Source organism: Gambusia affinis, linkage group LG11 (genome assembly GCF_019740435.1).
Source record: "Gambusia affinis linkage group LG11, SWU_Gaff_1.0, whole genome shotgun sequence".
Taxonomy (NCBI): Eukaryota; Metazoa; Chordata; class Actinopteri; order Cyprinodontiformes; family Poeciliidae; genus Gambusia; species Gambusia affinis.
The window spans coordinates 13,837,154-13,850,569 of record NC_057878.1 but is presented as its reverse complement, the minus strand read 5'-3'; the positions used below and the strand labels follow the sequence as shown (position 1 = coordinate 13,850,569).

The window sequence follows — 13,416 nt, the reverse complement described above, 5'->3', positions numbered from 1 at the left end:
ATGCACACTCGGCACACATTGTTCCAAATAAATATGCCCAATACAATTACATCACCAGAATGAGCCTTAAGTAATGATGCAACGCAGACAAATGCTTTCATGTTCACATCCAAAGCCTGAAACTGAGACTCTCCAAACTAAGCAACATCTTTCCAGTCTGTTCAAGAGTTTTGGTAACTCTGCACAAATTGTGGCCCGTTTTGTGTCATTAGTGGATAGGATTGTCACCAAGATCTTCTCCTGCTGTTGTCAATTTGGTTGTGCATTTCTAAGTGGCACTGTGCATGTTTTGGTTGTTACGAGATGTTTGAGCGGCTGTTGCCTGTCTGTCATCACGAACAAGTCTGTTCATTCTCCCCTGACCTTTGACATCAAAAAGGCATTTTCATCCACACAGCTGCTCCACTTTTTTTTTTCCCGGTGGTTCTCTGAAAACTTGAAAAACGCCTGTGAGTGGGAATCCCAGTAGATTAGCAGTTTCTGAAATACTCAGGCCAGCCCGTCTGACACCTAAAACCCATTTCTTCCCCATTTCATCTTCATCATGTGTGATTGTGTGAATGCAGTGTTACTTGCATGTCATTGGCAGGTTTGTTATTTGTGTTATTGTGTTGTCAGTAATTTACTGAAAGATTCTGTACTGATGGCCAATTCTTTAAAACATAACTTGAAAACTTTGGCATCTTTGTGAAAACAAAAATTGGAATTTCTAATTTTAGTTTTTTCTTTACTGCCCACTCATCTGTAATCATATTTACAAAGCTCCTGTTTGCATGTTCTAAATATTTTAAATTAAGTATCATGAGAGATATGGCAAAAACAAAATGTTCAACAATGAAAAACATCAAGCGATTCTCCGAAAAAGCAGCTACAGGAAGGCTAGTTTCAATAGAAAAACAACATATCAGGTGCAAATCTCTTTCCACTCATATTCACACTTTATATTAGTATTAGCTCACTTCCAGAAGGTTTGAAACTTCCTCATCTCTAAAGATTTCTTTATAGCTGTTGCTGTTCTACTGTTACAGTATTTATTGTTTTCCCATACACTAAAGGTCAAAAACCAAAATGACTTAAGAGACCCTTAAATTGTGCTATTACAATATTCCTACAGCGAGCCAATCCCAACTCTGGTCTGCGTGTTGTTACAGAGCTAAGCTGTTTTTCAGACAGAAACATCTGGGATTTCCTCTGACCTGAAGCAGCAGTTAGCTGGTGTTTTTTTTCTCCTTTGCTTTGCAGTAAACTTTTGCTGAGTGACACAAAATATCCTAAAATGAGTATGTGATGAAATAATCAAACATCACTAGACTACTCTATTCTCTTTTTCCATTTTTTTAGCAGTCTAATTAAATTAAAATCCATTTTGTCACTTCTCCAACTAGTCTGCTTCTAAACCTACCCAAACATTCTCCCTGAGCTCTTATATTTCCTGCAGCTGTCTCGTTATAAAAGCTCAGCTATTTCAGATTCTCATCTGCTTGGCAGAAGTGACTCTTCCTGTCTATCAATCCCATCTTTGAAAGATAATAAACAGACAATGCAAATTCTCACTTGTAAAACTATGTCCTGGTGAGGAAAAAAAAATAAAAAATCGGGATGGAAAGAATGACTCCTGTAACTAATATAATCTGTCACAACAAGAGAAAAAATGAGTCATGCTCATTTCCAACATCTTGTGTAACCCAAACACCAGTCATTGCAGAAATATCTTCACAAGATTTGTTATGGGGGCTATGAAGCAAACTTTAAATATCTGCATCAGGAATGCATCTTGAATTCCTTCTATGGAGCTGTAGAAATATTCATATGGGGCTGTGAGGGTATTCATTTAAATCGCTGCTCAATTCGACCCCACTGTTGCGTTTGGCCGCCTCCCCGTAGTCCCCGGCTGTCTGGCAAGGCTCTTCGCAAGAAGACCATTTCTCACTGGTGTGCCGGGGTACCCCAGATGCTTTTGTCTTACGGTTGTTTAGCAGCCGCGTTAAAGGGCTGAGGACAAAGACCTATCTGTGGAGGCTTGAATACACTCAGCAGGCACACAGCCAACAGCTCAATCCTATAGGCTCCCACAGCTGAAAAGCAGACTAATGCATTCGGTTTTCACTCCTGACAGGGGATCTTGCAGGGAAAAGAGCTGGGGGCCCTTTTCTTTCTAATAAGATCACCTTAGTAATTTTACATGCAGCTTGTGGCCACACAAATCCCAGAAATAAAGTCACAAAGTAGATTTTGAACAATTATTTTTCTTAAAATCAGCTAAAATTAATTTCTAGTTTTTAATTAGGTCTGATCTACCAAGTTTGATTTTGAGCAATTCCAATTATTTTTGTTCTAAGGACTAAAACACATTAAAAAAAAAGGAGAAAAATTGTGTTGTAGGTTCTTTAAGAGAAGTAGCCATTTTTAATTTTCAAAAGAAAACAAATAAATTACGCAATCATCCCAAATTATACATCAAAAGATTTGCCCTAAAACTTTTGAGACGTTTTTATTAAACTTAAAAAAGTGCATAAAAGTACTTAATGTTGATTGTCTTAGTTAAGACTGAAAGTGGTGGCAGGTCTAAATGTTTGATTTCCAGTATTTGAGCAGCCAATTTTTAATCATAACAGATCAAAAGGGAAATCTGGCCAATCCAATCTGACCAAACTAATCTGTGCAATCTGTGTACTTACAAAATATCAAATGATAAAAAAGTAATATAGTTATTTTGAATGTCTTAATCTAAGCCTAATGTACATACTTCTGGGGATAAAATAAATAAAAACAGTACTTATTCTTACATCTTTCAGGACCGTTTTGGAATTTGAGTAAAGCAAAAATGGCACATAGTGAGCATGTACTCAACTGCAAAATTAGGACTTGTCAATCAAAGTTGCTCAACTGTTGCCTTTGCTGTCTTGTTCAATAACGCAGATGTATTCTGAACCACAGTTTAATCAAAAAGGGGCTTGACACGAAGTGTGAAGACATTCATTGGTCTTTGTGGTTATAAACGGATCAGAAAACAATCAGGAGCTGCCAAAATATTTACATATGTTCTACTTGGTTGGGACAGCTAATGGTCCGCATGAAAGCATGCAAGACACCACTTTTGTTTGCACCCATTTTAAGCCTACTGGGAAATAAAACCAAAGCAAGTAATAATAAACTGCACAAGTGACACCATTGGAGTGGAAAATAGACAGTCACTGTAAAAAAGGATCATTTGGTTTGCTTAAAATTAGTTTTGTGAAATTATTATAGGCAGTCAGTATTTTGCTCTGAAACAGAAAACAATTCTTTGAAAAAAAATGATGTTCTAAGAGTCAAGATAATCAAGAAGTCAAAGTTGATGTTTGTTTTGTTTTTTTCTTTTTGTCTTTCCACAGCCATAACCTTTTCACTGGATGGTTCTACTGGAGACATTGCTGGTCCAAAGTTGACATCAAGTGTCATAAGTTACATCAAACAAACTAAATAAGACTGCTTTTTTCTATATTGCTAAAAATATTTTTCTCCCCATAGCATTACTTTTCTATTATACATTTCCTGTGGTTTAGACATGTTAACATTTGCCTTGAAACATTTGAAAATGTTCACAGAACCAACATGGTTCTAAATCTAAACTAGTACTGATGTCAATATAGACAATTATTAAATCCACAGTAGGTAATTTTTATATAAATATCTTCTTTTTACATATTTGTTAAAACTGTCACTATATCCTGACAGGAAGACAGATAATTTATGAAATAAATACTTAAACTCCTCTGGAGGAGGAATGTCTCACCATTGTCAACCACAGTCGTGTATGTGATGCTCACAATCTTCCCCCGTTTAGCGCGTGGCATAGTTCAAGCTCAGGATTTCCGATTGCTGCAGCTGTGTTAACGGCGGAGAATTAGTGTAACATTACAGGAGAACTGTCAATTTCTAGAGTTCTTTGCAGGTCCTGCAGTAGGGGAGGAGCTGTGGAGGTCTCATTGTCACCCAACAGAGCAAGAGGGAGGGACCTGTGAGGTGTGCTAGTTCAAACTTTCAGATTGAGTCCACAGATTTTGCTGAAGTCCCTACTGGCGCTTTAAGTGACACCAAAGTCAAAATGGCTTAAATGTTAAAACAATAGTTTATGCAGTATGTTCTTAAACCACATATACATGCAGAGAAACACAGTAACTACTGGCAACAGCTTCACTGAACACCTCAAAAGCAAAAGTTTGGAAGGAACATCAAATCTGGACAAACATATGACCAATTTCATTAATATGCTTATCAACCACAATAGATTATATAAAAAGTCCCCCTCAATCTTTTTAGAGATAAATTTTCTGGTTTCCTTCAAAGTAGGCTCCTCTGTATCAAACAACAGCATTGCATAAATGGATATGCAAACTAGGACTTTCTTTTTAATTTTGCAACAAAGTTGTAACCGTTGCAAATCTCCCCAAAACGCAGGTCTTATTTTCCTCTGTAACATTTATTCAGCTACCGTCTGCATATCTGTGGGTGAAATGGTATATATCAATGAAAGCAGAATCAGTCATACTGCAAATACATCCTAAAATTCATCAAATCCATTCCATAGTTTATGAAAGAAATTGTGAACAGAAACTTGTAGGTCCTGCCATAAGTTTGACATGTAGTGTAATCCGAGTGCTTGTAAAAGAAAATTGTACATTTTAGGGAAAAAAACAAAAACATTACAATTGATTTAATTAGTGAAAGAATATGAGTAAATAAGTACAAACAGTCCTTTTATCTATTCATTTTCGTTCTGAGCAAGATGTGGCTGTCATAAGCAGCACAGAGAGCAGAAAGTAGTGCAACACTGCTGAATGCCTGTTGGAGCAGTGAATAAACGCTCATCAGCTGCAGCATCTCTTCGCTTACCGTGACCCATTATTTCCACCAGGCCTTCTGGAACAATCATCTGACTGTGAACACAACAGTGATCGAAACTGCTGCTCCACTAACAAGGACCCCCATTTTGCTCTGAATACATGAAGTGATGCCAGCAGGATGTCAAACTGAAAAGGAAGCTGTATTCATCAGCCGAACTCTGATAATCAGATCTGTTCTTAAATCTGTAGATAATGACCAGATTGTGTCAATTGAATAATCTATCCTACACAAAGCTACAGCTGCCTGAGCCTGTCATAAAACTTTGCTCTTTTTGCATAGAGAAGATATTTCCAGTGCTAACCTTTAACTATGGCATAGTGACTGTGACACTCTAAAAAGTATTAGGATCCTCTGAGCTATTTAATATTTGTTCACATTAAAGCTGCAAATTACATAATATTTTATTGCAATTTGATGTCATAGACCAAGACACAGTAGTGAATAATTTGAACAGGGGATGAAATACAAGGTCTCGAACACATTTTTACAAATTAAATTTTTTAAAAATCAGGTTAGAGAGGGTTAAATACAAAATAATTAAAAAAAAAAATTCAAGTCTGCTGATATTTCTGAATGTAAAAGCAACAAAACATCACTCACACACCACCTTCCATCCGCTGTGTTCATTAGCCTTTCAGTGATGGTGGAAGCCCATGTGTGAGCAAGAATCCAACCAAGAAACCTCTATTTCTATCATGTCACAAAGCCCAATGGCTAGCTTTGTTGTCTGAGGACTTATCAGCTCAGCGAATTAACATGACTGTATCTGGCAGACCTGGAGGACTTGGAGAGCTCAGTGAAGATGAAAGAAACCCAGAAGAAGGAAGACGGGAGATTTCAAGGGAAACAAAGTGGACCAGCAGGAAGAGGAGGAGATGAATGTGAATAAAGTTTTTGATTGAACTGAATTGTGTCTTTTTGGAGCTGCACGGCTACAGAAAGTCCTCCGACGGGCCTCGTCGGTTGTACAATAACCCAAGATGCTCAGTCACATGCGATGCCAGATGGAAAGAGGCCCAGAAATCACATAACTATGACAGCGGCAAGCTCATTATGGAGAATATTCGCCGTAATTAATGACTGCAAAGCAAAGACGGAGAGCAATTTGCAGATTATCGATGGTGGCATAAAAAGGTCTTCAAAGGTTAACAGATGCACTGGAACATATTTCAAATTTGAAATTCAAAGACGGCCTGAAAAGATTTGGATTTAAATAGCAAAGCTACTACTGCTACTACCGCCCCCACAGCAACTCATTCTCCAAGCCTGTTTATTACTGAGCTTTGAGAAGAGGACCTTGCCCAGCACTACCGGTCACCGGTCTTTCCTCCCCTCAAACTCAGGATGCAAGGTCACAGCACAGACAGTTCACTGCAGTGACACGTCCCAGATACCCTCAGCTCAGATGAACAAAAACACGTCCAATATAGAGGAGCCCAAGACAACAGATCAGAAACAGCAAGAGACAAAGCTAGTGTGACTAATTCAGCCCATCAAAGGACCCGATTTAGCAGTGAAAGCGTCACGTTAGTCATGAAAATAATTTATGACACAAAAATTAACCTCAAGTCAAAATCAGTTCTTGGTTTCACTGTCTGCTAAACCACGAGCCATGCGTGACGTCAATGTCTTCATCTGTAGCCAGTCCATTGGGGGCCTCAAGGTATTGCTGCAACCAGCTGCACACAGGCCATAATTATAGAATCACACGAAATGCAAGTGTCAAATTTTAACGTCCCGTCCCACAAAAACTGCTATTCAAAATGGTGGTACTAAAGACGCAGGCCAGATAAAGAGGACAAGTCCTGCAGCGAGCAAGAGAACTAAACAGATGTTTATTTTGGGAGATACTGTACAAGGAGATTTCAAAAATATGCAAACTGCTGATGAAATTCCAAGACCCAGCCTCTGATCTGTAATGTGACCAAAAGAATATTGTAATTCATGCATCCACAGAGGTAAAACATATAACTTATGGCCTATAACAATACAATGCTTTATCAAGTTCAGAGAACCCTAAAGCAATCCACACGATATTCAGTCATTCACACATTTACATGCTGGTGGTGGTAAGCTACTGGATTGTAGCCACTCCTGCCCTGGGACACAATGAAAGATGCAGACAAAGCGAGAATTGATCAGGGGGATCTGGTGAAATTGGAGAGAGGAAATATATTTTGGGATATTCATGAAGTAGAATAACTAGTTCTGACCTTTTCTGATTTCAGAACTTGTACTTGATTAGGTCAAACAGCTACTTGTAAGAAATCCCTCAAACTACCTTCCTGTTTGACTGACAGCTGGCCTGCCAGATGGCAAGCACTATCTCTCCACTTGATGACGTGGAAAAAACATCAAAAAAGGTTTCAGCCGTTAAGCTATGAAAAAACTGAGTAGGCTTAAATTTTGAATTACTGAATTATTTGTCGAATTACACAACGGAAATACCATGTAAGATCCTTCATAGGTTTCCACTAAAAAGCAAAAGAAGTTATTTTGTACAAAAGACAAAATCACCATAATTTACTCTAATTGACTGACAAAACATAAAATTAAAATATCCCCTTTCTTTAGACAGGAGCTAGAAAATATGTTCACCGCCACTTAGTAGCAACGCATTTCACCACACCCATAGTGATTCTGCCCAGACTGGTAGTAAGTTTAATTTGATTTATAGTAGTTCCTACTTGGGTTATTGAAATCCCACCCACACCAGCAAAGCAAATTTCTCACCTTATTCAAGTTGAATCCATGTGTTAAAGTGTACTATTAAATTTTGATCAAGTTGTGCAGAGCATTCAGCAACCATAACAACCCACATTTCTTAAACAAAGTATAATGGCAGTTAACATGCTGGCATTATGTAAATTGCCCACAATTAAATGGGAGGCCCAGTTTTCTGCTTCCCATCCACCACCATGTTTTAACTATGGCCTGGTCTCAGGACAGAAAAGTTCTGTTTTTCCTGGTTTGTTGTTTTCAGTGGTAACCATATAAAGATGAAGAGAAACTGCTGAAATATTTGATTTTTTTGATTGACATCTTGAGGAATTAAAAACTATGTCTCAAAATCTGAGTTACTACACTTAAGAGACATCAGTTTGGATTCTTAATAATTAGAAACACTACAGCAACAATGTTCTTCAAATGTGCCCATGGCTACTCTGGAGGAGCTGCAGAGATGGAAATCTAAAGTAAGAACAGAAAAACTTTTAGTTTTGCACTCAAACATATATGGCTTACAAGGATGAGTGGCATTCATGGACAGTCTTTATAAAGCACCTTTCAAGGCTTCCTGACCCCTCAAAGTGTTTTATACTTCAAAATCATTTACCCATTTGCACAAATGCACACACATTCATAAACTCATATGCAGATTGTAAGCATCTTGGGGTTAAGTGCCTTGCCCAGCGGCACAGTGACATGTGACAGGAGGAACTGGAATCAAACCTAAAATCTCCCAATTGTAAAACAACTCCTCTATTACTGACCTATATTAAATCTTTTGTTCTACTTGTAAAACTCTGGCTGCCCCAAAGGCAAAACATGGTAATGGCAGGAAGGCAGATTGGGGAATTTTTGTTAGGCTCCAAGTCATTGTTGAGGGAATGATAGTTAAAACTAAAAGCAGGGTATTTTAATAATTAGAAACCTCAAAGCAACATGGTGTTCTCAAAATGCTCCCAGTTGGGACCACAGAACTGAACACTGAAGGGTTTCTCTGGGTTGAATACAACAGATTGAAGACAGGTTATCTTCTCGCAACCTTCAATCAAAGTAGTGCATGATTAAATCATCCAAAGAAAGGATAGAGAAGACACTCAGGGCCTAAAACTTTCCTCTGAGAGGTGAATGCCATTTCAAAAATCAAATCAGATGCAAGTTATTTAAGTTCAGCCTCAAGCACAATCAGCTTTGTGACATCCTGTTTATTCTGGGCTGGACTCTTATCATGCTCACAGTTAATACATTTTCTATTTCTCATGAAACATAGAATTAAGATTATTATTAAGGTTTTTTGTTGTTGTTGTTTTTACAGCACCAAACGAGTCTTCACACTCACAACAGGCTACACTGCTTTATCGTAAAAAAAACAACAAAAAAAACCTTTGAGAATATTTGAATATAAAGCAGACAATGCACAAAGGCTGATTGCTATGCAAAGTAATATCCTCACTGAGACGGAGAATGAAGCAGAGAATGAGGGTTTGTGGGGAATTGGTTCACAGGGCATCCGCTATGAAACTTGCAGTTCAGTGAACTTCTCTCTCTACATTAAGAGCCACTGAAGTCGCACAAAGGAGCGGCTCCAAATTAGGAGCACAAAGGCGCTTCTGTGAGAGCTTCAGAGTGAATTAATGAGCATTGATACACTTTCTCACAGCGTTCTTCCCTACAGCCTCAGCTCCAACGTGTCGAACAACATCAGCTATTAAAAGATTACCGAACCCAGCTCAACCACTCGAAATGATACAGTTATTAAATCGATTTGTTCTATCCTGCATGTGCTGGGTCTCAGTTTACCACAGTTTCAACATGAGTGAGAAGTTTCAAAACATTAATCTGCCACTCCTGAGGTTTGGAACACAGATGGTCAACAGTTGGAACTCATTTAAAGACGGGACCGTCTCCTTTCCAACTCCAGACTGCAGTTTATGAGCTTCCAAAGCACGCAGGCTTCAAGATGTTTCCAATAAGACAATCTCCCAAGATACAGATATTGAAGTTTATGTTGGGAAAACATAATACTAACTTTTTATTTTTCATTAAAATTATCGCAATGCCACGCCCTAAATCATCTCAACCAAATGTAAGAAAAAATATTAGCACTGTTAAACAAAAAAACAAAAAAACTGTTCAAAGATTTGCCTTTAAATGTTACAAGACAGTGAAAATGTTTGGAAAGAAAAGATAAAAGAATAAGAACTTTAAAAAATAAAAATGTCCATTTCAACTCAAATTGGAACATGAGTTTAAAGAAAGGTAGTTATTTATTGACTTTAAGGCATGGAGTTTATAAATTTAAATTTAGAAAACAAGTAAAAACATATGTCTTTGTTTGTTTTGCCAATAAATGTTCCCTTGTATATGAAATTATGTCTAAATTTATGTACAAATTTGTTTTTGAGATGGTTGGTTAATTTCCCCAACCGCCATTTCATGCTCCTGCAGTTTTGGCTGTTTCATACATGTAGGTTTTTCAAGGACAAAAATAAGATATAATGGCCATGTGATCATTTGTAGCCACTTTGATAGAGTCCTACTCTCTCATATTTTATGACCTAACTGATTTGGTCTTCCTACCCTAAAATTGTTTTACCACACACAAAAAAGTACTTAAAATGTTAATTTAATTATATCAGAACTGTAAGTGGCAAAGCAACACAGTCAAAAAACTGGAGAAAGAGGTTTAGGACACATGCTTGCTGTTGTGTCTAAAATACTTGGTGTCAAAGGTCAGGTTAGATGTGGGGCGATGGAATAATTTTGAAAAAGTTCCATATGTGTTATCTAAATAAAAATAAAAAATGTCACAGTAAAGTGAAGGAAAAAAAAATCTTTGAAAATCTAGAAAATTCCATCTGGAAGAATATTAGTTCCTAAAAATATATGAAACACAGATATATATTTTTTTATTGGCCCAGGTCAGCCCATGTTGAAGACCGCCCCTGTGAACTCCCTGTGAACAGGAACCAGAGCAAAAATAAACAGAAGTAGGCTGCAATACAATGCATGAAATTAAACTGAACGTGAAATTTGAGCGTTTCACTTTCACATATAAATACGGGCATTTGGGCAAATTAATCTCAGGCCCCATTGGTTTCATGTCTAGCAACGCCCCTGAATAAAGTCAATCAGTTCTGTACTAATGATCAAAAGATGCTGATGAAAAAGGGCGTTGCCAAATTGAAAATAGGTTTTCAGCGAATGTATTGTCTTTGTGTCCGTCTGTCTGCAGGGAACAGTGAAGACAGTTCGCTGACCTGAAGTTAACACCTCCACGCATTCGCCCAGAGTTGACTGGAGGAATCTCTATAATCTCCCTAATCGCTTTCCTCAACATCTAGGTTGCTCTAATGCCGATCCTCACGAAAGCGGGTCAGATAAACAGCCCGGTTCTGCTTCACAACAGAATCTTCGCTCCTGTCAAAAACAGTCGGCGCGCCTCCTCGAAAAGTTTGAGAAGCTGCGTGTTTAAACCCACCCTGTGAGCCCTAAAAAAAAAAGACTCCCAGGTTCACTACTTTACAGGTCGTCTTAGTTTTGACTTTCTTGAACTTACCCATTGTTGTTAAAAGTTTCCGAACGGGCACGAAGTGAAAAGCGATGAGCTGAGAAGTTGTGCTCCAGCTACAGTGTCGTCGCGTCCTGGGATGCACACTGACCGCAGCCTGCTCTGCTCCAACACTCACCCACCGCGTCCCGGTGGAGGAGGCAGCGTGGCTGACGTCAACACTGAGGGGATTACTGATGGGAGTCACAGCTTGGCCCCTCCTCACCAAGAAGTTTGGACCAGCATTTGTTATACTGTCATGTGCGCAAAGTCCAGTCTGAAATTCCTTGGTTATCTCACACCAGGCTGACCAAATACATAGATTTTCTTTTGCCAATATTGGGATTTGCTGCTTAAGCAAAGTTTATTTTGTTTGTGCTACAGTGTATCTGTACATTTTGAACTTTCTCACATGCGGCAGTGTCACAACCAGTTGAGATGTAATGATATCGATCAACTCAAAGAGTGTAATTGTGAAACAATTTACTGAACTGGTTGTCAACCTTTATATATATATATATATATATATATATATATATATATATATATATATATATATATATATATATATATATATATATATATATATATATATATATTCAAGCCCCCCTAGAACATTTGCAAAACCAAATTTCCCAGCATTGCAGTTCCAAAGATTGGATTTTTTACCTATCCTTGTTTGCAAAATAGTTCAAGCTCCGTTAGATAAGATGGATGGTTTCTGTAGACATAAGTTTTCAAGACTTGCCAATCATTAATTGGATTTAGGTTTTCTTCCAGGATTGTCCGCTATGTTGCTTCAGCTTCACCAACATTCCCATTCCTTCTTAGAAAAAGCATCTCCCAAAGCATAATGCTGCCACTGCCATGTTTCACAGTGTGGATGGTATGTTCAGGCTGATGTGGAGTGTTAGTTTTTTGCTCAAACAGACGTATGTTGACAGAAAACATCTTCCCAGTCTTCACCAACTGCCCATTTCTGCGTCTTCCTCAGCCTTGATCTGTCTAATACGTTACTTGGTCTTTGAGATGCTGTTTGCTCTCTAGTTTTCATTAATAAACTTCTGAAGCCTTCACAGAGAAGAAACATTGAAATGACACAAAGACAGATTTTATTTATCTAATCGCTTCTGATTGCAACGGGTTACACTGGATTTCAGAGTAAACGGGGCAGGATACAAATGTTTGCCGCTGCTTTCTATTTTTATTCATTAAGAATTGAAAAACATGTATTATTTACTTTCCACTTTACAATTATGGAGTCGTCTATGTTGGGTCATATAAAACCCCAAGGCAAAGGATCTAAAATGACAAAGAACTGGATGTTGTTGAAAAACCTATAAGTGCAGGAAAAAAAACAAACACAAGCTGCAGATTCTGTAAGAACTCAGACACTCAGGGGTTATGTTAAAATTGAAGTTGCACAGTTGTTTGTTTTTTAATTCATTTTTCTTTAATGAAGGAGCACATGTTGTACAATGTCTTAAACTTTAAAAAGATTTCTGTTGCACGTTTAAGCTTCATTTTCCACATCTGGAAAATTCAGACTGATTTCAGGCCCCACTGTCTCCACGGCTCTTTGTCTGCAGGTTCCTGCTCTTATCCTGGAAAATTGTGCTTTATGCCAGACAAAGGCAGGAAAAATAAACCAACTCAGTCTCCAAAGAGAGATGAATAAGAAACATAGAGTGACCACAATGACACAAAATGGCTACAAAGAGATGTACTGTAAATCAGCTAAAATGTAAAACACAACAGTCAGAAGAATGCACAAAGCACTTCAATGAGACACATGGCTCCCTTAAAGTGAAACAAATGACCACAAAAACATAAAGAGATAAGAAAAATCTCCCCAATGAGTGGCAAAATGGCCAAGAAACATTCAATACAATAAAAAAGAGACATTAACAACATTTAACAGATGCGCAATGATGCTTTTTATCATTCACAAAAGCCAAAAATGAAATGAAAAACAGACTGAGTAAATTCTAATTTTCAACCAAATTAATAAATAAAACGACTGCAAAATAGAAGAGAAAAAAAAAGAAATAAACAAAAAAACACATCTATAATGAAATGAAACAAGATGCAACAAATGACCAAATATGGCAAAGACATTCTTATAGATTATACTGGATTCATGTCATGAAAAAAATAACACTGTTTAATTATATTTTCACTGACATTATAATTTCCCATTTCTATAAATGTTTTCTGAATTAATATGATTAGTCACAAAGGAAAAATGGCCAACT

General features: G+C 37.6%; 1 protein-coding gene across 2 annotated transcripts in view; it reads right to left on the bottom strand.

Moving 5' to 3' along the window:
* The window catches only part of LOC122840162 (neuronal membrane glycoprotein M6-b), a 35,539-nt gene extending 24,156 nt beyond the window's left edge, over nucleotides 1-11,383 (bottom strand). Inside the window, exon 1 of one of the 2 annotated variants that reach the window (XM_044132382.1) lies at nucleotides 11,171-11,383. In XM_044132382.1, coding sequence (XP_043988317.1) covers nucleotides 11,171-11,174 — 4 coding nt within the window. In that variant the 5' untranslated portion in view covers nucleotides 11,175-11,383. The remainder of the gene's footprint in view (nucleotides 1-11,170) is intronic. The other variant, XM_044132381.1, reaches the window with a different exon arrangement.
* Nucleotides 11,384-13,416: the final 2,033 nt, after the last annotated feature.